Raw genomic sequence first — 27,175 nt, forward strand, 5'->3', positions numbered from 1 at the left:
TCTACTTATAGATTAATTTATAGATTACCACCATTTTAACAAGATGATTAGCACACCCAATCCAAAAGCCGATATTAGACCTTCTGGGATTTTGACATTTCACAGGCCATAATGAGCAACCACAGGACTAGCACAAATGAAATAATTATGCTTCAGCATCCCTTGGATTTTTCTCTTTTAAAATGACTGTTAATGCTACTCCACCCTTTCCTTTCCCATCCATAGGAGGCCAACTAGGGTGGAGAGAACAAAACAAGAAATGAAAAGTGCAATACTGTAATTCAGTAGTGTGGAATTGTCACTTGTGACTCTGATGGTGAAACATTTGGACATAAAATTAAAGTTTCATTGTACCTCTGGTGTGGAGGTGGCAATGCAGATTGGAAGAGGAAGAAGCAAATACCAGAGTATATAAATGCAAAGTACACAAATTCAGTTGAGGGGAAAATGCACTATGCATACAACTTGGAATATAAATAAACATACATCTTTTTATGATGCATGGCTATTCTTTGAACAGGCACAGTCATTATGCACAGCGTAGGCAACTTCAGTCATCAGACATGTAGAAACAAAAGCATGCAAGTGCAACATAAAAGACATGGATGTGAATTAAAGAAGGCCCTTTAGACATGCTTCCCTCCATACTGGTATGTTTCTAACTTCCTGGACAGATCGTCTAGTGGACAACAGTTAAGGAAAACTTTGTTTAAGTTATCTAATGAAAATGTGTTCACAGTTATGGTGCTCAAGTTTCAGCCCACCAGATGTGCCAGTTAGCATGGCTCAAGATCAGGGATAATGGAAGCTGAAATCTCATGCATCTGGAGAATCAAAGTCTAAGAACCGTTAAGTGTACACCCTGTGCATAATTCAGCATTACAGTAAAGGCTGACCTATGACATTTTTTGCCTAAGCTGGCAAGTGTGTGTGTGTGTGTGTTTGTGTGCGTGTCTGTGTGTTCTCTCATTGTAGGCTTCAAACTGGCCCTGCCTCTACTTCATGTACATGTACAGAAGCTGGCTGGATGGCCAGTTAATCTTATTTCAGAGATAGAAATAGGATAGTGCCCTCCACCAGACCCGAGGACTAGCTTAGGTGGCTCAAGACAGGCTGCAGACACACACAAGAGTGTCTTCTAACAGAATAGAGATGGTCAGTGACCTCAAGACCCCCAACAGAAGGGGAATAATCAGAGCGCTCAAATAGGAATGCTGTTTTGCATCTTCAGTCTGAGGTGGCTACTTCACTTTGCCAAATGGTAGGGCTGACCTTGTATATTATACTTCCATGAGCATCTCCATCTCAGTGTTGACCCGCAAATCCTCCTCAGGTACATTTGACAGTACATTTCTTTAATTTCCAAAGAACTTGTTTCAAATTAAATGTGGGAAAGTGTGGATGGTTAACATCCCTAAATTGCAAGTCTAAATCTCTTTAATTATGGCTAAACATAGTCAGCCTCTGAAAGCTGGTATGGATAGATTCGAAATTATTAGGTCTGAAGGTGAGTGGTTTAAGCTTTTCCCTCTAAGTTACCTATAAAATAAAAATTGAAGGGGGGATGTAATGTAGGTACAGAGCAACCATTCTCAACCTTGTTTGTTTGTTTGTTTTTTGTTTGTTTGTTTGTTTGTTTGTTTGTTTGTTGGCTACAGCTCTTTGAGGGGCTCTTCTCAGATTCCAGAGCCCCCTGTCAAACAAGGATACAGCACAAGTGGATGAACAGAAAACTAGAATAGAAAATGTTCAGGCTATGGCGTCCTTCAAATATGCCAGGAACCCCCAGAGCACCATATTCTCCCATTAAGAATGGTTGATATAGAGAATGGCTAGCAGAATCTAGCAAGGTTTGCTCCTGAAACTGTTCTGGTTGTGCCAACACCCACTCCCTTCATAGGAAAACTGATAGATGGACATTTGAATGCAGACCACCACCTTTGAAATGAATAGCAAGATGTCAATAAATGGAAAGATTGTAAACAAAGGATATGCTTTATAAATATTGTCTCAAGATACGATGTGGCCATCTTATGAAAAGTAATAAACGATTCACATTTACAGGACTCTTCTTTTGTCATGGAAGAAGGATTCCTTGCTGACATTTCTAAGGAAAGAATAAATAATAAATAATATGAGCAGTAATAAGAGCACCAGTAATGGTTCTTTCATTTGACAGGTTAGAAAGTCTAGTGTCTGAACACATCCTTAAGAGCCCTATCGAACTTAATAGACTTCTAGGAATACTCAGAAGCCTGTGTTGTCATAGCTGGCTATTATCTCAGAAAGGGTTAATTTCAGTATGAACCAAATTAAAAAAATGTGCATCTTTCTTCTGAATATCCTTTAGATTATTTCTCCATGCAAGACAGGTAAACTGATTTTCCAGAACAAAACAGTTTTTTCTCCTTTGATTGAACAAGCACACACAGGTAGAGTGTGTGTGTGTGTGTGTGTGTGTGTGTGTGTGTGTGTGTGTGTGTGAGAGAGAGAGAGAGAGAGAGAGAGAGAGATTGTTCTCAAAATTTATATCTAGAAACTTAATAAGAGCTGTCAAAATAGAATATGAACTTAGGTAAAGCATTTCAAGTTTCAAGAAAAGTAATGCAAAAATACTAACTGAGTCAAATAACTCTCAATTAAGTAAGTCACATTAACAATATTTTCCTTAATAAGCTAAAGCATAAGCAAATAAATATCGTATCAACATAGGTTTATAATGATGAAGAAAGGAAAAAAAAAACTTATCCCCTCCCCCCCCCCTGCAGAATCTACAGGTGCTGCTCCTTGCCTCACCATCCTCTTGGACTTTTATTTAGACTCTTTTATCAGTCCTTATCTCCTAGTCAACAGTTGTTTTACTGAGTCAGTAAGTTGTACATGGTTCAAATATTTTCAATGGAAAATTCTCTTGGTTTTACTGGAACAGCAAACCACAACTCTTGTAAATTGTGACGCTGGCAGGCAGCCACTAGGGCAGAAAGCAGGCTTTGTTGTGCCTGCAAAATAAGCGAGATGAAAGCCTCCCAAAGGAACATGTTACTGATCTGGTAATCTACTGTGTCAGTGAGTACCATCACCATCCTAAACAATGCAAGCGACATATTGTTACACACCTCCAGTACTATGGCTTATGCATCATTTGCACTGACACATTCCTTTCCCGTTCTCCTGTTCCACCAAAGACCCTGTCTAGGTCAGGAAACAATCCTAAACAGCATTCTTGTGTTGCTAGGAACTGCTGTGAGAAATGTGAATTGTCCAAAATGAGCAGAAGGCTCTTTGTACAAGTGATGCTTCTGGCTCACTCAAGGTGTTTCTTCTGAATGCTGCTCCATTCCCACCACAATGCAACAACCCATTATACCACAGGTCATGCTGTTCACAAGGATCTCTCAACTTTATCTAGAGAGGCCAAGAAAGGTTTGTGTATGTTATGCATCATGAAGTCACATCTGACTTATGGCAATCCCAGCAGGGTTTTCAAGGTATATAAGGTATTTCAGAAGTGGTTTTACCATTATCAGCTGCCAGCTGAGTTTCCGTGGCTGAGTAGGGATTTGAGCCCAGGTCTTCTGAGTCTTAGTCTATCATTCTATCCACAACACCATAAAAACAGTAAAACCAACCAACCAACCTGAATCTAGCATATTACACCGTTGTCAGTACATCCCAGACACTACATCTCTGAGCCTGGATGCCCAGGTTTTGGGAGGAGACAGGAGTGCCTTTGTACAATTAAAACTAGTGTGTCACCTGCACCCATTTGTGAAGATGTCTGATCTGGTCAAGATCACAAGATGATCTTGGCAGAATGCAAACTTTTGATTTCTTATCCGGAACCAAATATGTAATTAGAGGAAGGAAGGAAGGAAGGAAATCCATTTTTCCTCCCCAATCCAATTACTGATGTAGCCGTGAAATCCTTACTTGAGCATGTTTTCTTATCTGCATTCAGAGCAAATCCTTCATAGCACTCACAACGATGGGAACGGCCACTAGGCACACAGATCTGTTGGCAATCATGGGTTCCAGGCGCACAGACGTCTGTAAGTGAAGAATGTGCTATAAAAAGAAAAAAAAGGAAAGGATCATCTTGCGAAGAGAGGCTGTCACACTCATTCCCTCCCCCCTCCCGACCAAATACATATAGAAGGATTCACCGGGTCTTTACCTGAGCAGGTCCTCTTATCTGGATTCAAGGAGTATCCTTCATAGCAGCTACAGTGCCAAGAGTCAGTGCTGGCAACGCAGATCTGATCACAGTCATGGGTTCCAGTTGTACAGATACCCCTGGAGTCTCTAGCTAGGGAAGGAGTTAAAGCAAGAAGGTTAAACATCAGTCTTACCCGAGACCTGCCACAGAGTGTTGCAGCGTGACATGCTCTTGTACAGGATACTCCTTTCCATTTCTCACTTGGTTTCTGGAGCCCCCACCTGACAGTCATTTAGTACCCCATGGTAGTAGGCAAGCATCATTTGGCTCATTTTCTGCCTCTGTGGGATTTTTGTCTAAAGGGTTTTGTACTTCTGCAAACCTTGAGATCCTCCATACTCACTGATAGCTGCCCGTTGGACATAAATGACTCTGTCTTGGCTAAGTAAGGTTACTCAAAACTGCTGTCTTCACATGTATATTAATTAATTACACTCCTATCTTAACAGTTCTTCCAAGGACCTCAAGGCAATGGATACAGTTCTTCCCTGCTTCATTTTCGTCCTCACAACAACCCTATGAGGTATATTAGCCTAAGAGATTTGGCCATGATCATACAGTGAGCTCTCTGGCTGAATGCAGATTTGAACCCAGGTTTCTCTCATTCTAGGCCAACATTCTAACCTCTGCACCACTGCACTTACTGAGAAGTTGCTTGAATGCCTCTACTAAGATATTACTCAGAGTGGGCCTGAAATAACTTAGTGGCCAAAGATGTTACTAGGATATGAGAAACCCTCTTGTTCAAAATGAGCTTCACATGAACTCATCAGCCAGCCTAAGGGAAACCACTGTCGCAGCTCAATCCTCCTTCATCCTCAGTGTGGTGATAATCAAGAACGATGACATGCTCAACAAAGTTGTCTTAAATATTGCTACGAACTCAAAGTAAACATCAGGTTAACTAAAATATGCTGAATGTAGCTTTCATGACGATGATGATTTTAAATAATCCTCCTCATTAAATAGTGATGTTTCTTACCTGAGCATGTTCTTTTGTCTGCATTCAAGATATACCCTTCATAGCACTCACAGTGCCAGGAGCCGTTGGTGGGCATACAGATCTGTTGGCAGTTATGGGCTCCAGGTGCACAAGGCTCCCTTCCTAGGAGACACGTTAAGGTAGGAGGTTATACTGAAGCGGAAATGGAAACAGGAGTAGGAAATACACACCAGCCCAAATACCATGTAACTATCACATGACTTTAACCTGATTTCAAAAACCTTGATGCATCTTCTGATTTATTTTCATAATGTAATCTCACAGAAAGATTTGCCATGCATATCAAAAGCCAGGAGGATACTGTACGTGACTTCCTTTTCCTCCTTCTCTGGGAAGCAAACGGCTTAAGAGGGAGAGAAAGGAGTGAGTTTGTCTGCAGCCTTTGCTTCTTAACACTGTTGCCTTTGGAAGAAAAATGGCGTGATGCACGAGTGAAGACAACAGCAGAGGGAACTGCGTAGCCATCAGTGCTACTTCTCACATCTTCCTTCAGTGTGATAAAGTAACATACAGTAAATGGGGCACCAATCGAAGCTATACCACATAGCACTACATGTTGATGAGATAGTACCAAATGATTTCACTAGTTTTTTTTTTTTAAATCCTCTCACAGAATTGACTAACTTCCCAATTCTTACTTACTTATTTATTTATTGGACTTATATACCGCCCCATAGCGCTACAAGCACTCTCTGGGCGGTTTGCAATTTTTAATTATACAGGCTACACATTGCCCCCCCAGCAAGCTGGGTACTCATTTTACCGACCTCGGAAGGATGGAAGGCTGAGTCAACCTTGAGCCGGCTACCTGGGATTTGAACCCCAGGTCGTGAGCACAGTTTTAGCTGCAGTACAGCGTTTTAACCACTGCGCCACGAGGCGCCACGAGCATGTCCTGTTATCAGAATTCAGTGTGTACCCTTCGTAGCACTCACAATGCCAGGAGCCGTTGGTAGACACACAGATCTGATCGCAGTTGTGCATTCTGGGTGCACAGAAGCTCTCCATTCCTAGGGAAGGTGTGAAGGAATTCTATGACTGGCTGCAGCAACAAGGACAGTGGTTATGATTCCCAGCACAGAACAGGCTAGCTTAAACAGCTACTAGAGCCTTACGTGAGCACGTTCTCTCATCCAGGTTCAAGGTGTAGCCTTCGTAGCAGCTGCAGCGCCAGGACCTGTCATTCGCCTCACAGATTTGCTCACAGTCATGGTTTCCATGGACACAGGCATCCACAGCTAGATGAGGAGTATATACAATAATTTGCACCCAGGTACACATTTTATCCCATGCTCTTAAGACTTATTTTCAGAGGATTTTTTTTTCATGTACAACAATCTAGGTAAAGGTAAAGGTTCCCCTTGACAATTTTTGTCCAGTCGTGTTCGACTCTAGGGGGCGGTGCTCATCCCCGTTTCCAAGCCATAGAGCCAGCGTTTTGTCCGAAGACAATCTCCCATGGTCACATGGCCAGTGCGACTTAGACACGGAACGCTGTTACCTTCCCACCGAAGTGGTCCCTATTGATCTACTTGCATTTGCATGCTTTCAAACCGCTAGGTTGGCAGGAGCTGGGACAAGTGATGGGCGTGGATTCGATCTTACGACTGCTTGGTCTTCTGACCCTGCAGCACAGGCTTCTGCAGTTTAGCCCACAGCGCCACCACGCAACAATCTACATTTATTCAAATACAGTCACGTCATCTTTTTCTGGTTGCTGCACAGCGGTGGAGGGAGGGGTTTTCACTTAAATAGGGCTTATTTTTGGTGGTAGGGCTTATATAATGAGTATCCTGAAAAATCATACTAGGGCTTATTTTCAGGTTAGGACATTTTCAGGGAAACAGGGTGCTTGTGAACAACAGTGATGCACCATGCTTATTTCACCTTGAGATGACTGCAGCACTTCAACTAATCATCTTTCGAATCAGCAGTAAAGAAAGCTTCATGTTGCTTTTATCAAATCAAGAGCACACATTATCCATTTGGACATGATGCTGAGTGCCACTTCAATCAGAACCCCATGGGCTACAATATATTAAAGTCAGCCAAAGATATTTTTCTTCTGAACTTAGATAAATATGATTAATGTAGAGAGCAGCAATGACAGAGAACCATGCATTAAGATTTTAAATAAGAAATCTTTTGTCTGCATGGAGCCTGTGTGCCAGTTATGAAACAATATTTCAAAATTCTGATACTTTTACTTTTTGAAGGGAACTAAAGTGTGCATAATTGAATACAGCTCTAGTTTTTGTGGGATCCTATGTGTAGAAACATGGAAAAAAGAAAGATGATATTTTAGTCAGCGGTGGCCTGCTGTGAAACATTCTTTCTACAAAAGATATTTGCACATCACACTTCAACACACCGTTTGTGATTTCCAAGAACTACCAATCATATTGGCCAATTCATAAAAGACCTAAATACAACTTAAAATTGTAACCTATTTCAACCAATTACTTCACTGATTCAAGTAAGGACCACTTTTATGAGCAGAAACGGAGAAAGGAATTATACTATCTTCTTACCACAGAATGCTTCCCGAAATGTAAAAGCCAACTTTTCAATCAAGTCGTATGTCTCCACATAAGAAATGTGCTCATCCACAGGCTCACTAGCCAAGAGCCTTAAGGACTGCATGTCTGCTCGGCCAACCCCGACTGCATAAATCTCAATTCCGGAAGCGCGAGCCCGGGATGCCACCTCTTCCACCTGATCCTGAGGACGACCATCAGTCACAATTATTGCCACCTTGGGAATGTCAAGGGAAGAGTCTCTTGCTCCTCCTTCTTTGGCAAAAATGTCTTCCATGGCAGTCTGGATGGCCAGACCAGTCATGGTACCGGCAGATAATGGACTGATGTGGGCTACTGCTTGCTTCATAGAAACCTTGTCGAAGTAGGTTTGAAGATCAAACTCGATCTTGACTGTGCTTGCATAATTCACCACGGCCACATGGGTTGACCGTTCTCTCACATCCAAGGTGTCAATCATGTTGGCCAAGAAAACTTTCACTTTTTCAAACTCATGTAGTCGAACACTGCGGGAGCTGTCTATTATAAATACCAGATCCAGGGGCTGACTTCCACATATGTCTTCTGCAGGAGGAAGTAGAGGACAACATTATGGATTAAGTAGCTTAACTCAGAGGAAACGGGAATGGAAATGGTAGCAAAACAGAACACTTCATATGAAGGCCAAAAGATCCAGAAATGACTTTGCAAAGCACGGCATAACATTTGTATTTATGGAACAAACAACACAGTCCTGTGTCGACTCAAAAGTCCTGGAAAGTTTAATGATCTTGCTGCCAAGTAAATGGTTAGAAGACAGCAACCAAAATCACCTTATTGTGGAATACTTGCTTTATGTGTATGAGTTTTCAATGGGTTGCAGCACTTCATGAAGATACGTAAGTTATATTTCTGGTTAGATGTGAGGAGAAACAGAAGGGTAGAAAGGAATATATTCTTAAAGAGGCCCTCGCAATCCCTTCGTACCCTGGGACATTTTGTTCATGTTGTCCACCCTTGATGTACGCTTTCATTTATACTCCACTGTCACAAATGATCTTTTTAAAGAAAGCCTTTAATCTAGGAGTGTTTACGACTCCTCATAGAGAAGGACCCTTCACCCAGCACTCATCTTAGGCCAGCTGTATTCCTCACAAATTAGTTTGTGCTGATGCCTCTCACCTTTGAAAACCTAAGTATTGCTCCTTGCTTTCTCTCAAGTGTAAACACGTCCGTGTTATTACTAGCCTTTCCTTAAGTGTTGGAAAAGTATCCCATTTATATCCTGCCTTTTCTCTAGTGAGATCACAAGGCATGGCTCCCCTCCTCCCCTCCTTGCCCTCACAACAACTCTGTGAGCGAGGTTTGACAGAGAAAGTGTAACTTGTCCAAGATAGCCCAGGGAGGTCCCACCTAACCCCCCAGCCGAATAGAATCTGAACCCAGTTCGCTCAAATGCTTAGTCCAACATTCTAAACCAGTGCTTCCCAAGCGTCAGTCTCCAGAGGTTCTTGGATGACAAATCTCAGAAACTCTAGCCAGCTCAGCTAGTGGTGAAGGCTTCTGGGCTACCCTAACAAAGGTTAGGGACCATTGTTCTAAGTGCTGCAGCGCAATGGCCATGCTAGTTGGGGAGAGCAGGTTGGATTCTGGAATTGGTCCAAAAACTATGTATCTTCTGAGTGCTGCTCACAGCACGCCTATCGTGCTGCGGATTATTATGGTAGACTTTACCATCATTCCATCTCCAGGAGAATAAATGAGGCACCGTCGAGTCTCATGCAGTCCTGCAAGAACAAAGGTGAACGCCTGGACTGTTGATTAATTGGAAAACCAAGATTATAGACCAGCGATGGTGAACCTTTTTGAGCCCGAGTGCCCAAACTGCAACACAAAGCCAACTTATTTATTTCAAAGTGCCAACCCTGCAATTAAACCTGAATACTGAGGTTTTAGTTTATAAAACAAGACTGCCCCGCACCTCAAGAGTTAAATGCTTCCCCCCCCCCCAAGGGGCAGTATTAACAGAGAAATACTTACCAGTCCTCCAATCCCCCTGTTGGGCTAGCCTGGTAATGGCCACCATTGCACCCCTCCGCTGGACCACTGCACTAGCAGAGGGGAGTGCCAAAATTGGAGGATGGGTAATTGTTTTTCAATGGCAACTTATGGCTCATGTGCCCATGGAGAGGGCTCTGTGTGCCAGCTGTGGCATGCGTGCCATAGGTACGCCATCGCTGTTATAGAGGGTATACGGTCAATGTGTAGAAAGCAATCCTGACCTTCTCATATTTTTATACTAGCTAGTCTTTCTCCAATCTTCCTGCCCACAATATAGAAACACAATTACCTTCAGAGATTCCTGAAAAGTAGCTTTCATCTGGGGAAGAGGCTTCAGTCGGTTGTGCTCCAGACATTCCGTCAAAGATACTGGCCTGCAGCGACATGGAGTCCAGACTGCTTTGAGTTTGGTCGTCAGCAAACCTATAACGACCCCCCAAAACTGGGAGCAGAACTAGAGAAAGGCAATAGCCAAGGATCCTTGCTAGCCAGAGCATTTTAGCTGCCTTGAATTGAAGTACAAGTTTATGCACCTCACTGTCTCCTTCTTGTGTGTTTTTCCTTGAGACAGATTTTTTAAAAAAGTTCCTAGCCAGGGAGCAAGAGGGGAGGTGGAAGGAATCACCAGTTCTCTCAGTCTCTACCCTCCCCCTAGACTACAATGTCTTCATTTAAAACACCAAGAGTTCTTTGGGCATTCTTCTCAATCACATTGTTAGTGAAACAGACTCATTAGAGGAGGAAACCCGAACTTCCAGCCTGCCATTCCAGCTCATTAGAGGAGAACATACAAGCTTCCAGTGTGCGCTTCACTTACTCAGCTTCAGCCAAAGACCAGCTGCTGCAGGAGTCAAGGTTTGGGACAGCCAAACTCAAACTTGTCAAAGAGATTGCCTGCTGCGATTGTGGGTCACAAAGGTAAACATCCAAGGTGACACTTGGACAGGACAAAAAAAGAACTAATGTATTGGTACTGGTAGTAAACACCTTCAAATTAAAATTAGTAAAAAAAAAAAAAAGGACAACAAATAAAGTGGGATTTTTCTCCAAGCTTTGTTCACGTGTCTGTGAACATAAGGTACATACATCTAAATCTGATTTGAGGATGCACATTTGAAGATGTAAAGTGGTCAGCTAGTTGGAAGTATTAGCTGGACTCAACCTGCCATAAATGTTGGGTCCAGACAGCTTAAAGAAAACCAGCATTTAGATATAGTAATGGTGCACATATTGTTCTTGGTACTGTGCCAAAAAAAGGGCAAGTATCAAGTGCTGGTTTGTCTACATGGAACACCCTTGTATAAACTCATCCTATGATTCCAGATATGCCAAGTCCACAACTCCTGTGAATGCACATCAACAATGCCGATGGAGCTGAAATCCTTTGGCTCCCTGAAAATCAAGTTTTCTTCCTAAGCCTGTACAAGAGAGCCAAAGGGAATTTAAGAGAACAGAGTGCTTTGTGATAGTTACTGTACTAACGTAGAGGGCTTCTCAACAGCTTCATTGTTGTGCTTTCAGTGGGGCAGGGGAAGAGCTTCACAGCTCACAATGCAAGATCTGCAGCCTTAGAAACTGAGATGTTAGTGTCAAGACAGTACCCATGGGATGTTGCATGTATAGTATTGAAATGGCAATGAAATAATTGGTGTGCATTGTGTGCAACACTGCAATGTGCTAACATAATCATCAGGTGGCATTTCCAATGCTGTAAATTACTGTAATAGGGACGTGGTGGCGCTGCGGGCTAAACCGCAGAAGCCTGTGCTGCAGGGTCAGAAGACCAAACAGTCGTAAGATCGAATCCACGCGACGGAGTGAGCTCCCGTTGCTTTGTCCCAACTCCCGCCAACCTAGCGGTTCGAAAGCATGCAAATGCGAGTAGATCAATAGGGACCACTTTGGTGGGAAAGTAACAGTGTTCCGTGTCTAAGTTGCACTGGCCATGTGACCACGGAAGATTGTCTTCAGACAAAACACTGGCTCTATGGCTTGGAAATGGGGATGAGCACCGCCCCCTAGAGTCGAACACGACTGGACAAAAATTGTCAAGGGGAACCTTTACCTTTACCTTTAAATTACTGTAATAATTGCATGACATCGAGTCAAGTCTAACCTACAGCAAACCTCTCCAGGTTTTCTAGATTTTTTTTTCATGTACAACAATCTACATTTATTTAAATACAGTCACATCATCTTCATCTGGTTGGTGCACAATGGTGGAAGTTGGGGTTTCACTTAAAGATAAAGGTAAAGGTTCCCCTTGACAATTTTTATCCAGTCGTGTTCGACTCTAGGGGGCGGTGCTCATCCCCGTTTCCAAGCCATAGAGCCAGCATTAGTCTGGAGACAATCTTCCATGGTCACATGGCCAGTGCGACTTAGACACGGAACGCTGTTACCTTCCCACCGAGGTGGTCCCTAGTTATCTAGTTGCATTTGCATGCTTTTGAACCGCTAGGTTGGCGGGAGCTGGGACAAGCGACGGGAGCTCACTCCGTTGCGTGGATTCGAACTTACAGCTGCAGATCTACAGATCTTACAGCACAGAGGCTTCTGCGGTTTAACCTGCAGCGCCACCACGTCCATAACTAGGACATGGTTTCACTTAACTAGGGCTTATTTTGGGGGTAGGGCTTATATTACGAGCATCCTGAAAAATCATACTAGCGTTTATTTTCAGGTTAGGTCTTATTTTCGGGGAAACAAGGTATTAAATTTTTTGTAGTTACAATGAATATTCAGTAGACAAGGGAACAATATCACACACCTATCTGCTTACGCGAGCTCGTTCAATAAAAAGAAAAAAGTAGACATTTTTGTGGACATTCAGTTTATCTGTCTTGCATACGGCAAATAACTTAAAGGATATCCAAAAGTGGTGAGTAAATTGTATAGAGTGCTAATTTTCCTCTGGTTCTTACTAGAATTAACCTTTTCTGGGGGAAATGATAGTGGTGATGATCATAGGTATCTGTGTTTTTTTTGTTTTTTGCAAATTAGCCTGCTTTTGTTTTGCTGCTGGTCGTTTCTGAAATAAGTACAGCTTTGTTTCCATACTTGATTTCTCATACGTGTGCATTTGACAGATTTAGGCATATGGAGGGACAATATTATAAGATGAGGAAATATGCATTTGCCATAAGGTATGATCTGACCCTAATTCACCAAGGCCAATCTCTTGTTGCAAGTTGTACCTTTTCTACAGGTTGCATTCAAAAGGAAACAATTAAGGAGCATCTTTTCTGGTCATACAACTTTTATTCTATTACCTCAGTGTTCTGTGTTTCCTATTATGAAACAATCGAACAAGCAAAATAGCAGGCAAGTTAAACTAAGCCAAAAAGCCACTTTAGCTGGCTAACGAGCCTTGTCTTTTGAAAATCTTTATTTCAACATGGTCTTGGAAGTGAACATATATTTGAAAGCAAGCTACACTTGAGTGCAGATATTTAATTCAGAGTACACATGCAGAGGATTAGGCTGCTAATCCTATTCACTGGTGGCTAGATAGCTCACAGAAGAGTGAACAAAATCTAGTTTTAGCTAGACAGATAGTAAGAGCCCTTCCAATCTGTGCACCAAGCAAGAACATAAAGGCCCTGCTTGGTCAGGCCAAAGACGTGTCTAATCCACCATTCTGTTCCTTTAGCGGCCAATAAAGTGCCTCTTGAAAAGCCCATATATAGAACAACAGAATGATCCCATTCATGTTCCCCAGCAACTGCTACTCATAGGGTAACATACTGCATAGGCATAACAAGTCATTGCTAATTTTATCCTACTGACATGCAGTTACTCCTCTTTTAAAGCAACCAAAATCAGAAGCTGTGGAAATTTTATATTGTATGTACTGCATGTTTTGGGAAGTGAAGATATGTGAGCACCAAGGGAACTCTATATTTTGTGGTTTCAAATGCCACTGTTTGTGTCCAGTGCTTAGAAGCCAGCCATATCTCCTCTGAAAGTCCCCAAGTCCCCACCATTCAGCTTCACTGGAAGACTCTGGGTCTAGTATTATGACAGAGAAAAAGTTGGTTTCATTAGAGGAAAAGCAGGATATAAATGCAATAGATTCTTTCGTTTCTTGTTGGTGATTGCTTGACTTCTGCCCTAGCATCTCTCTTTCCTTTAACTTGCAAGGGTTTGGTTTGTTTATGATTTTTTTGGCTTGGCAAAATGGTAAACAACACAAGAGGCAAAGAATCTTTATCCAGGTACAGAAGAAACCGAGGGGGGAGGGAAGCATTTGTCAATGTCTTGAAGAGCCCTGTCAGCAGACGGGGGGGGTGGGGGGGCGGATAGCTTCTTCCCTCTGTATTTGGTCATGTTTCCTTTTCTTTAAAAAATTCTTCCATTGATTTCATTGATAGGAAAATGACCTGTGCCAGCTTCAGATTATGCATTTGTTTCCCTGCTCGAAGGACAAGAGAGAGCTTTCCTGAATATCAGAAAAAGCTTCCTGTTAGAGCAGTACGACAGTGGAACCAGTTACCTCGGGAGTTGGTGAGTGCCCCAACGTTGGAGGCATTCAAGAAAAAATTCAGCCAACCACCTGGCAGATATGCTTTGATTGTATTCTTGCGTTGAGCAGGGGGTTGGAATTGACGGCCCTGTAGGCACCTTCCAACTTCATTTTTCTATGATTCCGCAGACCCGCCTGACATGCCTAGGGACTTTTTGCCATCTTCCTTGGGTATTCCAAAGTGGCCTTGCCTCCAGGCTCTCTACAGGGGAGATTCCTCACCCCCTCAAAATATCTGGCTTCACAGGGGCTGCGGTTGTAATTGCAAAGCAAAGCATATTTGTAATTGTCATATTCTGTCCTTTTTGTCCTAAAGATTTGTACACAGCAAAGGGAAAAAAACTGATTGTTTGCCCTGAGTGTATATTGTCCAATTGAAATTTTGCCTATATCATCACTTCTGGTAGACCCAGACTCACAGGTAACTTAAAACAGACTACTCAACTTCATGGTCAACCCACAATAGACAACCGCATCCCTGGAGCCAGCGGCAAATGCTGTAATGGACTCCACAAATTCTAGCCAGGTTAGCAAATTGGTTGAAAATACAAAGAAGTAGTGAAAACAATTTGTTGCTAAAACATCTGAGAATTTTTACTGCTTGTTTCCTCAGTATATTTTCTGGCCATAATTGCTTTTGTTTGGTGGCACTTTATCTATTTCAAGATCACCTGCATATAATACAGGTTTTAACTGAGTGCTTGAATCATCTACCACCAATGCATTTTCAAACTCTTTTTAAAACAAGTTTTATTAAAGCATCGTTTAAAAACAAAGATGGAAATGCATACAAATTAGAAGCATGCAACTGACACAAATGTAATTTCTGTGAGCACTTTTCCTGCATTCACAGCATATGGTTAAAAACTTCACAATGTTGTGCCAACTTCAGGCTTCCTGAAAATATTGTTTCAAGGCATTGGATAACACAGGAAAAAGGTAAGATAAAGGACAAAATGCCAAGTAAATATATGTATGGAATTGTATCCCACATTCTTAACTCCTTCGCGCTCATTAAAATAGAAAAACAAATCCCCACAAACTGTCATCTTGCCTTCTGATTGTCCTTCAGAATTTATCTGTATTTGTAAAACACGTGATCTTGCAAACACCCAGACTAATCCTTATTTATCCAAGTGAAACGAGTCAATGAATATGTACGAATGAAATTATATACAGATACAGAAGTGCCTGTAGAATTGTTTGCTTAAGAGGATTAAGGAGATCAATGAAATTAAAGCTACTATGGGGTCACTTCCATATGGAATTCATTTAGTAAAATTATATCAAATGCCTCTTAATCATATAATGTTGCTTCTAAAGCCTCAAATATTTAAGCCGTCTTGCTGTATAAAAATGAAGCTTGTACAGGTGTTTCATCACAAGTTTTGCTGCTTCAGGCAGGTAAGTAAGGAGGTGGTGGTTCTTTCTCTGGCATCTTCATTGCCATTTCATAGGTTGGCAATACATACTGTAACAGGAAAAGAAGGTAGTGGTAGTTCATCAATCTCTGGATAGCAATAGAGTGCACAAGGCTGATTTAAAGGATCTACATTCTTAGCCGCCACTAACACAGGCTGTTTTAGATGCAATAGTATTGTAAAAAAAAAAAACAGTAGCATCAGGAGACAAGACCTGCATTTTGGAAATGTTCCCTTTCTTTCTTTCTTAGACTATAATCCAAAAACCATCGTTCAGAATAGTAACATTTCCAAGCACTGGGCTAGGCAGGCTGTTTTTATACACACAAATACACTCAAACATACCCATAAAAATTCAATTATTTCACTTTGACTTTTAAAATGTAGGCTTTATGTAATTATTAAGTTATGTGCCATCAAGTCATAAACAACTTATAGCAACCCTATTTTTTTTAAGATAGGCAAGATATTTAAGGACTGCTTTTACCAGTTCCACTCCCTCAGTGAGTTTCCATGGCCAGGTGGTAATTCAAATCCTGTCCTAGTCTGCCACCCTATCCACTAGTCAAAGCTTTAGTACAGTGGTGCCTCGCTTAACGATGTTAATTGGTTCCAAAAAAATCGCTGCTAAGCGATTTCATCGCTAAGCGAAACGCAGTTTCCCATAGAAATGCATTGAAAACCGGATAATCCGTTCCAATAGGAATGAATTGCCGTCCTTAAGCGAAAATCGCCATAGAAAACATCGCTAAGCGAAACACAGTTCCCCAATTGAAATGCATTGAAACCTATTCAATGCATCTCAATGGGGGGGGGGGAATACAACAAATTAAAAAAGAGTCAGAACAAAGTCAAATTTGGTTAACAAAGGGTTTATTAAGTGCACTTTATGATTTCAAAAATTTTAAACAGTAAACTTTAACTTTATAAATAACAGAAAAACATTTAAAAAAGCAAACATGAGGCTGTTTAAATCATCGTTAAGCGAAACAGGGGACCCAAAATTTAATCGCTGTGCGAAGCATGGTCCCAACCATCACTAAGCGAAAATTGCCCATAGGGACCATTGTTAAACGAAGCGTAAAAACACTCCAAAAAAGTCATTGCTAAGCGATTTCGTCATTAAACGAAGCAATCGCTAAGTGAGGCACCACTGTACTCTACACGATGTAAAAACAAATGCAAATTTGGAAGCCTGCAAGTACCGAGATTGGTACAAATACCTTTTGTCTCTGTCTCCTTCAGAATTACATACAAGATGATCTCAAATTAGGAGAGGTGACCTTTCCCTCATGTGGCTAATTCAACTAGATCACTGGTTCTTAACCTTGGGTTACTCAGGAGTTTTGGACTGCAACTCCCAGAAGCCTTCACCACCAACTGTGCTGGCTGGGGTTTCTGGGAGTTGCAGTTCAAAAACATCCGAGTAACAAAGATTAAGAACCACTGAACTAGATGGCTGAAATCTGGATCAGTGGAGATTTCCCTTTAAAGACAGTGCGGAATCAGCCTCAGGTTCTCAGCTGGCACTGCGGGCAGCACTATTCCCCTTTCCTTTGCTGAGTTGGAAACGAGCACTAGAAACCACCTGGCTAACTCAGTCATTTACCATGGCCTTCTGAGAGTGCCAGTTGAAAGCAGATTGTTCCCCTTGCTCCTCTTCCTGTAAGTTACCGTTAGCTACATCCAAGCCTCACCCACATTCATGCTTCCCGTACAGCATTCTATCCATGAAGGGATGCTACAATTTGCCTTCCACCCCCTGCCAGGCTTAATCAGATCGGTCTTCTTAAGATTTTACCTGTTGAGGTGCTTCAAATGCAGGGTAGACTGCTATTTCAGGCATGTTTCTGTTGCAAATGTATTTATAGCAGTTCCATACACAGTTAATTAGGTAGGCCTGCAAAGGGGAGGGAATGAAGGACATCTGAGTGTGGAAAATAGCAGCAGATTGATGAATTACCTATCTACACAAAGATGACTGCACATACATACATACACAGAAACACACGCACACACACCAACTATACTGAGAAAACTGTTAAAGTTGTTCATTCCAGAGGAAATAAGTGCCATCATTTTCTAAGGAAAGTGCTACAGTAAGAACACCACCAAATTGATCACGTATATCTAGTACATCAGAGTCTGTTTTAATACCTTTACTTTAGCTGGACAGTATGCCAACAGCAGCAGAAGGCACACACAGGAGAACAAAACAGCACAGAAGTACAATAATGGTGAATTATTAAAAAGTATGAATAGTTCATCATTACAATTAGTTGCTCTGAACCAGTCAAGGGAATCCAAGTGAGGGAGTTGTCAAAAACTGTTGTCTAGGGTTGGAAAACTGTTGAAGTAGCTAACCAGATGTGGCCCCCTGGGGACCCTGGTATATTTGAAAAGGTCCGCAGAATGAAAATAATTCTTCACACACCACCTTATAAAGCTCATTATGCAGTTTATATAATCCTGATTTGACCTATATTTCTTTTATACTGTACTTATGGCCATGGCTAAAAAGGGGGTTGAGAGTGGCTGCCCTAAAACACGATATACTGACCTTTAAAATGATGACCCAAACAAAGAATACCAGAACAATGAACAGAAGGCAGCTTGAATCGAGGGCAAGGAGATCATCTTTGTAGGGGAATTCAGGCTAATAAAGACAAGAAAACTGTTTTAAAGAGATACCAGTGTCACAGTACAGCACCACCAAACTCCCCCTGACTTTTCATGGAAGAAAACCGGGTAGCTCTGTCCTCCAGTTCCTGCCCTGGCTGGTGTGAGCTGTCATCAGATTTGTGTCTCACTTACACCCCCAAGTGTGTCATACTTACCAGCTGATCCAAGTAGTCTTTTATTCTTGGTAGGTATGTCAAGGAACTTATAGCAACCAGACAGCTGAGAACAAAATCAAAGAGCTGGTAGCAAAAGAATGGAATCAGCCAGCCAACTCGATGCTAGGAACAGAGAAAAGAAAAAAATTACTCACTTTAATAGTACAGAGAGCTATTGTCACATATAACAAACAAACAAACAAGTAAACATGTTTATATGTACTTACAGCAATTGCTCCATACACCATCATAGCGCTAATTGTGAACATGAGAAGTGAAATGGCAAAGAGAACACATGCATTTTCTGATGGAGGAAAAAAAAAGAATAATTTTAAAAATAAAGGTATATAAAGGCAAACGTTTTAAAATACGCTGTGTTCAGAATTTATTAATGCTTTATCTTAAATTATATTAGCTTGCTGATTGTCAAATGGACTGGAAGATAATAGAAAAAGACAAATGACAAGAACTCTGCACCAATTAAAAGCACTGTGTACTAGAATGTAGCAATAATCTTAACAATGTAATAGGTCTCTCTGGTTAAAAAAACAAATGAATCAATTGCTTATATGTAGAAAAAACTTCGTGTCCATATAGGGTAATGTCACTTATCAGCATAAGTTTCTGAGTGTCTAATTGTACATCATTCATGATCTATTTCTTAAACATGTCAGTATACAGCTTCTCATAATTACATGTTACCTTTCAGTCAGAAATTATGCTAGTAACAAGCTTTCAGTCTTGCTTTGACAAATAAAACAGGGATGACTATAAAGATCTTGTTATTAATCATCTGAGAGACCATGTGGTATCTATTTCCTAAACATGAGATTTTCTGATTCCCCCCCCCCCAAAAAATACCACAAGTCACCAGGAATTAACCAAGCCAGGATTCTGTAGCCAAAATAAATAAATAATCCAAGTCTTTATAGAGGAGTTTCAGCTCACACCTCCTAGGCATAGCATGTTCTTCTCTGAAGCCACTGCAAAGGACAAGTGGGCAGGACTTGCTAAGCTCTGTGGGAGCTAAAAGGAGTTGTGCAACTGGTAGATTTTTTGAGAGCCACCATATACAGAGCCTGATGAGCAGAGAGGCTACCAAGGCTTTCAAGATACATGAGATATTTAAGCAATAGTTTTATCATCAACCCCCTCCCCCCCCAGAGCTAGGATTTGAACCCAGGTCTTCTGAGTCTCCTGTCATTCTAAACATAGTTAATCTTCAGATGGACAATTCCGGGCTTCCTAAAAAAATGTATTACAGAACAAATGAAATCTGACACCCAAAACAGCTGGGTGGCTAACTATGAACAACAAATGTGAGCTTTGATTTAATTCCATACAGAAGTCCTCCAGATAAGAACCTTGGAACAGACTCACAAATCTATAAAGGAAAAACGGAAATATTTCCTATATATTCAGCAATATCTGGACACATTTAAAATTTCATTATTCCCCCTTATTTCTGTTTTTTTGAAATTATCCCATAAATTTATGAGTTATTTACATGAGATATCATCCCCTTCACTTAGAAAAGCAGTACCAGTACTTTGGGAACCAGTGAGAATGTGCTTGACATCTGTCTTCTCATCAGGGACTCTGGTCACAGATGTCTGACAAGCAGGATTTCAACATTCACTAGAATAGTACTAGAAATCATGAATCCCTTATTGTTCCATGAGCAACTTACACAGATTTCTTTCCAAGCTTCTGTGAATCCACACTCCCAAATTTAACAGTCCAGTTTTCCAATAGTAGAAACATAAACTACATTTCACTATATTTTTAACTTAAGAAGAAGTAATATTGCTCTAATTACAAGAGAATTTAAATTGCATTTCTAGTTATACACGAGATGCCTCCCTAATAATCTTGGAAATGTAGAGCTCGAAGGGACCCTATGGATCATCGAGTTTAGCCCCTGTCAAGGAAGCCCAGTGGGGAACTCAACTTCCAACGTCTGGCTCCACAGCCAGAGACCTAAACCACTGAGCTATCCAGCGCTGGAGGAGAAGTATTATGTGGTTCAAATTTTGGCTTGTGTTTCGGTGTGGGTATCGAGATGACAACAGAGGGAGGGTATGCCCTGTGACAGATTTAGCAGTCTGTAGCATTCAAAAATGTTACAGTTACAGTTCTTGGCTACTACTGATGATGTGGAAGTAAGCAACTACAGTGGTGCCTCGCTTAACGGGTGCCCCGTTTAACAAAGAATCCACATAGCGATGAAGATTTCCTATAGGAAAAATTGCATTGCGATAATGGCTTCCCCCCCCGATGGCTTCCCCCCCTCATCGCAAATGCTCCATTTTTGCAGAGCTTGCGATGAGGGGGGGAAGCGATCATCCCAGAAAAGAATTGGAGCTATCTTCCCTGCTCCAGCCCCTCCCCCTCCCCGCCTTACAGCTGACGGGCAGGTGCTGCTGCTGCTCTTAGAAGCTTGCCTAGCAGCTAAATCGGCAGTGTAAATGCACTGCCAAAGTCTCTGAAAGCGGCACTTTGCTGGGGTGGGGGTGGGTGGGCGTCAGGGACAGGACCGCCCCCGTGCCCCCCCTCACGCCACCCCCACAGCAAAGCGCCGCTTTTAGAGGTGCATTTTTACTGCTGAAATAGCCCCAGGAGGCTTCCGAAAGCGGCACGAGGGGGATGTCTTCGTCTTCACTTAGAAAAGTATTTTTGGCAGCAAGATTTCAACTTACGCCTTTGCTATACCTACAAATCAATAGCATAATTTTTTTAAATACGTGGAGTCTAAGCAGTAGCAGATATACCTTACTTACTGTAATTGCTTTTTATATACAGAACATAAAGAGTAATTTACTAGAAGAAACATCCAGGTTAAAAAAGACCCAAATAAAATCATCTATCCATTATCTGATATTAAACTGTAACAGTAGCAATATTGGCAGTACAGTATCTGCCCCAAAATTGAGAAAATTATTGTAAAAACCCACATGGTTAATTAAAAGGACTTAATTTCTTTGAAATCATGTGTGTTTTAACTTGTTTGTACGTTATCTTTAACCCAGTATTCTGTTAATGCATATATTTATATTTCTTAACTTGTTAACACTGTATTCTTAAGCTAACACTCCACAGGTATTGTTGTTGTTTAGTCGTTAAGTCATTTCCGACTCTTTATGACCCCATGGACCAGAGCACGCCAGGCCCTCCTGTCTTCCACTGCCTCCCGGAGTTTGGTCAAATTCATGTTGGTAGTTTCGATTACATTGTCCTACCATCTCATCCTCTGTCATCCCCTTCTCCTCTTGCCCTCACACTTTCCCAACATCAGGGTCTTTTCCAGGGAGTCTTCTCTTCTCATGAGATGCCCAAGGTATCAGAGCCTCAGCTTCAGCATCTGTCCTTCCAGTGAGTACTCAGGGTTGGTTTCCTTCATAATTGATATGTTTGTTCTTGCAGTCCAAGGACTCTCAAAAGTCTCCTCCAGCACCACAATTCAAAAGCATCAATTCTTTGGCGGTCAGCGTTCTTTATGGTCCAGCTCTCACTTCCATATATTGCTACAGGAAAAACCATCGCTTTGACTATGTGGACCTTTGTTGGTGAGGTGATGTCTCTGCTTTTTAAGATGTTGTCTTAAACCACAGGTATACATATTCCTAATTCTACATATGTTTTAATTGTAATACTAGTTATGTTTGAATGGTTAAATCAACAATAAAGATATTGATTAATAATTCTCCAGTTCTAGAGACCTAAAAGCAGGTTCCACCTTATTTGTACAGGAACTTTTATTCACAGTATATGGATTCAGACTAATAGCTGTTGCTGTGCTGAAATATCCCTTTTACACACTTTCTTCTCCCATATTCTCAGGTATATAGGAAGCCTGGAATGGAGGAGTTAATGCCAGTTAAAAAATATGAATTTGATGAAAAAGCAAAACCAAGAGGTTCAAACGCTGTCAACATTATCTCACCAATAAATCTTTAAATGTCTTTATACTGCAAAATGTTTCCTGGAAAAACATGATTATTACTCCCTAAAAGAAGAAGATTATACACCTACCAGCCACCCTCTCAGAGGGATAGTAGTTACCAATAACTTCATATTGGATATCGACTTGTGGCACTGTATTTGGGTGAGTTACTTCAACTGTCAGCAGAATGCCCATCAGCAGGTTCACAACCTACAAGTGAAAAGAGATGCCATCATTTCCAGAAAACAACATTTGATATAGCAAAACATTACTTCTTAACATTGAAACAGTAAAGGGGGGTGGAGAGAAGAAAAGCAAGCCAGAAGGTGTTATTTCAATTCTCACACAATGCTGAAATGGACGGGGCCACTGGGACAATGTAGGTTTTGAAAGCAATACCTCTAGGAAGTGTTACCTTGATGTTTTTTCTGCATTACAGTTGTATCCTTCACACCACCTATGCCATATAGTACATTTGTATCGGCCTTCTCTATCCTGGCAGTCTATGTATGACAGACTGAAACTCATGTCACTACCTATGAGCAGGCTGACGATGGGAGTACAGTTGGGGTAGTCTGATCCATAAGAACAAAGGACAGTATAGTCAGTTGGCACAAATTTATATCTACTGGGAACACTACAAAGTATTCAGGCAGTGTCAGTTTTCAAAAAATTCTGGCCAAAATTCTTCATTACCTAAAGAAATGATAATTCTACGGAAACAGCAAGTGTTGCTTGGATCAAGCAATCTGGTCTGTTGTAGTGCAAGATAAACAACAACAACAAAAATAACTTTATTATTTAGACAGTTTTACATCTCCATTTCATAAGCCTGCTTCTTTGTTTTTAGTAGACTTGAGACTGCAAATGTTACTATAGTACAATGTTGAATGTTTCTGAATATTAGAGAACCCTAGGGTAAGAGTATAGTAACACCTAGCCTCTACACTGCTATTTTGAATTATTCTAGTTTAATTCTGATAACACTAAATTTCACAGAACTGAAGGAAAAGGGAGTCTTAATACTGCCAAGCTAACAGAAAAAAACACCATTTTATAAACCGGACCACAACATTCTCCTTCAAGTTTGCAAAAGAGGATTTGGTTTAGCTTAGTTTAATACATTTATTCTAATCTGTAACGTAAACAAAATAAAAATGCCTCATGAATAGAAGAGAACAGGAATTATGTAATAATTTGTAGTCCAAACAGCCTGTGAACTTTTTCCTCTTTTAATCCCTTGGATGACTGCTACTGAAAAACATTCCATCTTGTATTTGATAACGCAAGAGCTTTCTGGGTCGAAACAAAGAACACAAATTCAGCAGTTTTTCCCCTGTCAACTGCCATCACAAGCCTACCAAATAATCACCCTGATCTGGGGCAAGGACAGCTGTAGTATTCAAGAAGTTCCTTCCTCCTACGCCGTTGCATCTTGTCTACTCTTTCATTAAACCATTTTTATGGAAATCTGTTCCGTTAATACATTTATATAAACTATCTAAAATCTATCAGAAAAGCATTATAAAGTGTTAAAATTAAAAAAATACAACCTAAATATAACAAGTAGTTTGGTCAAATGCAACGAAATAACAATCTAATTTTTAAAATATTAATCTGCCATAATTTCTTTATGAAAGACCCACTATGAAAAACAGCATTTGGCATAATCCTACAAATCAACTCAGAAATAAAACAGCCCAGCTGGACTTCCTCTCAGGTAATTGGGCAGAATAGCCTTAATTAACTGTAAACCATACAGTTTAAGCAGTAACTTTTCCCAGGTAAACTACCTTTAGGTGCCTATCCATATATCATGCATAATTCCCAGAATGGGAAATTATGGGATTTGTAGTCTTAAAAAATATGAAACTCCCATTCCCAGGCAAAACTATTAAACTTTCCCAAAGGAGCATCTTTATTTTACAACATGAGTTCAGACATGTTTTTTTTTAAAGTTCGTTAACTAATTTTCCTAATTTTAATCAGGCATAGCTCTCCTCTAAATTTTGCAGGTTAAATATCTGTGATTGAGACTTTTAATATGTGTAATTAACACTGGCTCGCCAACATCCATATCCTGAACACAAGTAATTTCTACTAATTCTAGCAGAATTTCTTGTAAGTTTTGTAAGTTAAATGAGGGTGTAAATGTTTTCAACAGGGTGGATAAAAATCAAAGGTTTTTTAAAAAGCCAAATTGATTTAAATTAAAAAATCTGATATTTAAAATTTTTTAATTGTTTTGATTTAAATCAAATTCACTCTGATTTTCATACACATGTGCTTAGCCTTCACAGCTGAAAGGTACCATTTTTCACTTCCTCCCTAAACTACAAAATATTTACTAGGGTATCCTTATCAAACACTCTTTTCAGTAGTGTGGGAGTACACTACCCAGTCAAGAACAGATCGATCACTGAAGCACCATTCTCCCACTCTGGACCTATAGCATAAGAAATGCAACTTAGAAGAATATGTCTTCTTTCTAATCCTCTGTGAAGTTAACCCCACATTTTCCTGCCAGGCTCAGAAGAACAAGAAGAGATTGTAAAATATAAAACAAATTCCCCTGTGACACATTTGTGACCAATTCCCTGTCAATTAAGTGCTTTGTCAAATTCTTATCTTCCGGGCTGCCTTATGCAGAGTCACACAAATGCTTTCTAAAACTACTGTTGTGTGGAAAGTGCAGGACTGATCAAATAGTCCCTCCTACCTAGCCTGAAGATGTAATCTCTTCCTAATGAAAGGAAGAAACAAAACAAACAATGAAACCAGATTGAACAGACTGTAAGCAGGTCATGAATTGTCTGCCAGCAGTTCAAAACTGTAAAAACAGGAGATTCTGTAAAAGAAAGAAAAAGGACATGTGCTGGAAATGACATTCTTGCCGGTAAGCTAGACATTCCAACCCCTCCTCGTGCAAACCAGCACAGGGGTTCAGACAGCAGGAAACACAACCCTATTCTCACATTACAAGGAGGCCTAAGCATTATGTGATGCAATTAATTAGCAGCAAGTTTATGACACCACATTATGTTTGCCAGTTGCTTCACTGTGATGTGGTAACAGACCACACCTTAGATGACTTTAAGAGGTGAACACATTCACAGAAGTCTCTCAGTAGCCATAACCAAACCTTTGGGTTGGCAGCCACTCAATAAATTGTTATGAAGCAAGGGCAAAAGAGGGTGATTGCTCTCACACCTTGACTGTGGACTTCCTGAAAAGATCTGGCTAGGTACGGTGGGAAACGAAGAGGCAGGACTAGGCGTAACTTTGATGAAATGCAAGAACTACTCTGTTCAATGATCCCTCTAGCCTCTCCACTGAGGAGGGCTCCAGACCAGGAGCAACAGAAATATGTTGTAGTTTTAGAAGAGGTAGCCCTGTTACTCCGAGCAAGCCTATCAGGCAAAATCGCCAATCACTCCAGCCGCCTAGAGTGGTCTGGTAGTCCAGATAGGCAGGGTACAAATCAAATCAAATCAAATCAAAAAATAAATAAATAAAAATCCAAAGAAACAAAACAGAACAAAAAAGAGACAAAACATTTGGCACCTTAAAGACTAACACTTATATTTTAATGTAAGCTTTCGTGTCCATGGATTACAGTCAGAACCCCCAAAGACACCGCGAATCATCACTTCTGTTCCGACCTCTCCTCGAATAGAACGCGCATGCGCGACAGGCCACCGCTACATGAAAGCGCCGCTTCCCTGCCATCAGACCGCGGTGACGCAGGCTGAGCCGCCCGCATGCGCAGTGTAGAACATCGGCCGGAACCTCATCACCACCGAAGCAAGCCGCCCCCCCGACCCTCCTTTCTCAGAACATGCGCAGTAACGCAACAGGCACCCTTTCCTCCCTCCTTCCCCGCTGCCACCTCCGCCTTCGAAATTCCCTCTCTCACCATATACCAAGTGCCCAAGATGATAGTCCCCGTGCGGACATGGCAGCAGCCGCAGCACCGAGTACTATAGAAACGATCCCGGCTCCGCTTGAACGTCATGGTCGTCTCGGTCCCGGCTCCTTCCCCCTCTCGTCCAACGGAAGGCGTCGTCGTCGCCGTCGCCGTCGCCGCCGCCTCACAACCCGCGCGAGGGGGGGCGGCCCCCGGGGCGAAGGAACGGGCGGCCGCTCTGCCCACTCGACCGAGAGAAAGAGGGAACGGAGCGTTTCCCTTCTGGAGAGAGGGGCGGGGCCACCGGTTACGGGCAGGGAAACGGGCCAGTCCCTCCTTCCTCAGAGAGGAGTGCCCGCCTCTCGTTCGTTGGAGAGGGGGAAGAGGGGGGTGGGCAGGGTCTCGCCGCGTTTCTTCAGTTCAGGCTCCTCCTTTCCCGCCCCCTCCCCCACCCCAATCATGGGCTGGGGTCCGCCTGAGGGCCTGCTTTCGTCCCAACGGCTCTCGGTGGGATTGGCGACCCGAGCCGGGAGGGACGGAGGGCTGCTGGGGTTAGGGAAGACGGGGGGAGGCGGGGTGTCCCTGAAGGCAAGGAAGACTTGAAAAGGACCGTGAAGAGGAAGGGCATCCCTCTCTTCACTCATCCCCCCCCCACGAAGCACCCACAGCACCTCCAGACATGAAGGGGGGTGTTGTTGTTTTTCGCCTTCAGGGAAGCCTCGTCGACCCATGCCGTTCGTTGTCAG

At 41.7% G+C, this 27,175-nt stretch overlaps 2 protein-coding genes across 3 annotated transcripts; both read right to left on the reverse strand.

Moving 5' to 3' along the window:
* Positions 1–1,730: 1,730 nt before the first annotated feature.
* Positions 1,731–10,809, reverse strand: MATN3 (matrilin 3). The gene is made up of 7 exons (XM_073003473.2): positions 10,086–10,809; positions 7,751–8,320; positions 6,335–6,457; positions 5,199–5,321; positions 4,175–4,306; positions 3,931–4,065; positions 1,731–2,107 (listed from the first exon to the last, which is right to left on the reverse strand). The coding sequence occupies exons 1-7, from the start codon at positions 10,291–10,293 to the stop codon at positions 1,833–1,835; spliced, it is 1,566 nt and encodes a 521-aa protein (XP_072859574.2). The 5' UTR covers positions 10,294–10,809; the 3' UTR covers positions 1,731–1,832.
* A 4,245-nt stretch (positions 10,810–15,054) lies between these two features.
* LAPTM4A (lysosomal protein transmembrane 4 alpha) lies at positions 15,055–26,737 on the reverse strand. Of its 2 annotated transcripts, none has more exons than XM_020784284.3 (7): positions 26,439–26,737; positions 22,612–22,732; positions 18,807–18,883; positions 18,580–18,702; positions 18,303–18,398; positions 17,544–17,642; positions 15,055–15,792 (listed from the first exon to the last, which is right to left on the reverse strand). In XM_020784284.3, the coding sequence occupies exons 1-7, from the start codon at positions 26,535–26,537 to the stop codon at positions 15,718–15,720; spliced, it is 690 nt and encodes a 229-aa protein (XP_020639943.1). In that variant the 5' UTR covers positions 26,538–26,737; the 3' UTR covers positions 15,055–15,717. The 2 variants fall into 2 exon arrangements, with proteins under 2 accessions (XP_020639943.1, XP_078244761.1); XM_078388635.1 differs by lacking the exon at positions 26,439–26,737 and adding an exon at positions 23,219–24,965.
* Positions 26,738–27,175: the final 438 nt, after the last annotated feature.

Source organism: Pogona vitticeps, chromosome 1 (assembly GCF_051106095.1).
Source record: "Pogona vitticeps strain Pit_001003342236 chromosome 1, PviZW2.1, whole genome shotgun sequence".
Taxonomy (NCBI): domain Eukaryota; kingdom Metazoa; phylum Chordata; class Lepidosauria; order Squamata; family Agamidae; genus Pogona; species Pogona vitticeps.

What these genes read in the sequence shown, in the direction of transcription:
- MATN3 (XM_073003473.2), bottom strand. Translation starts at nt 10,293, where the DNA reads ATGCTCTGGCTAGCAAGGATCCTTGGCTATTGCCTTTCTCTAGTTCTG. An exon ending in ATTTCGGGAAGCATTCTGTG is followed by an intron (nt 6,458 to 7,750) that starts GTAAGAAGATAG and finishes CTCCTCATCTAG; the next exon opens with CTGTGGATGCCTGTGTCCAT. An exon ending in AGATAAGAGGACCTGCTCAG is followed by an intron (nt 4,066 to 4,174) that starts GTAAAGACCCGG and finishes TTCTTTTTATAG; the next exon opens with CACATTCTTCACTTACAGAC.
- LAPTM4A (XM_020784284.3), bottom strand. Translation starts at nt 26,537, where the DNA reads ATGACGTTCAAGCGGAGCCGGGATCGTTTCTATAGTACTCGGTGCTGC. An exon ending in TCTTGGGCACTTGGTATATG is followed by an intron (nt 22,733 to 26,438) that starts GTGAGAGAGGGA and finishes TTTCACTTGTAG; the next exon opens with GTTGTGAACCTGCTGATGGG. An exon ending in TGGTGTATGGAGCAATTGCT is followed by an intron (nt 18,703 to 18,806) that starts GTAAGTACATAT and finishes CTCTGTTCCTAG; the next exon opens with CATCGAGTTGGCTGGCTGAT.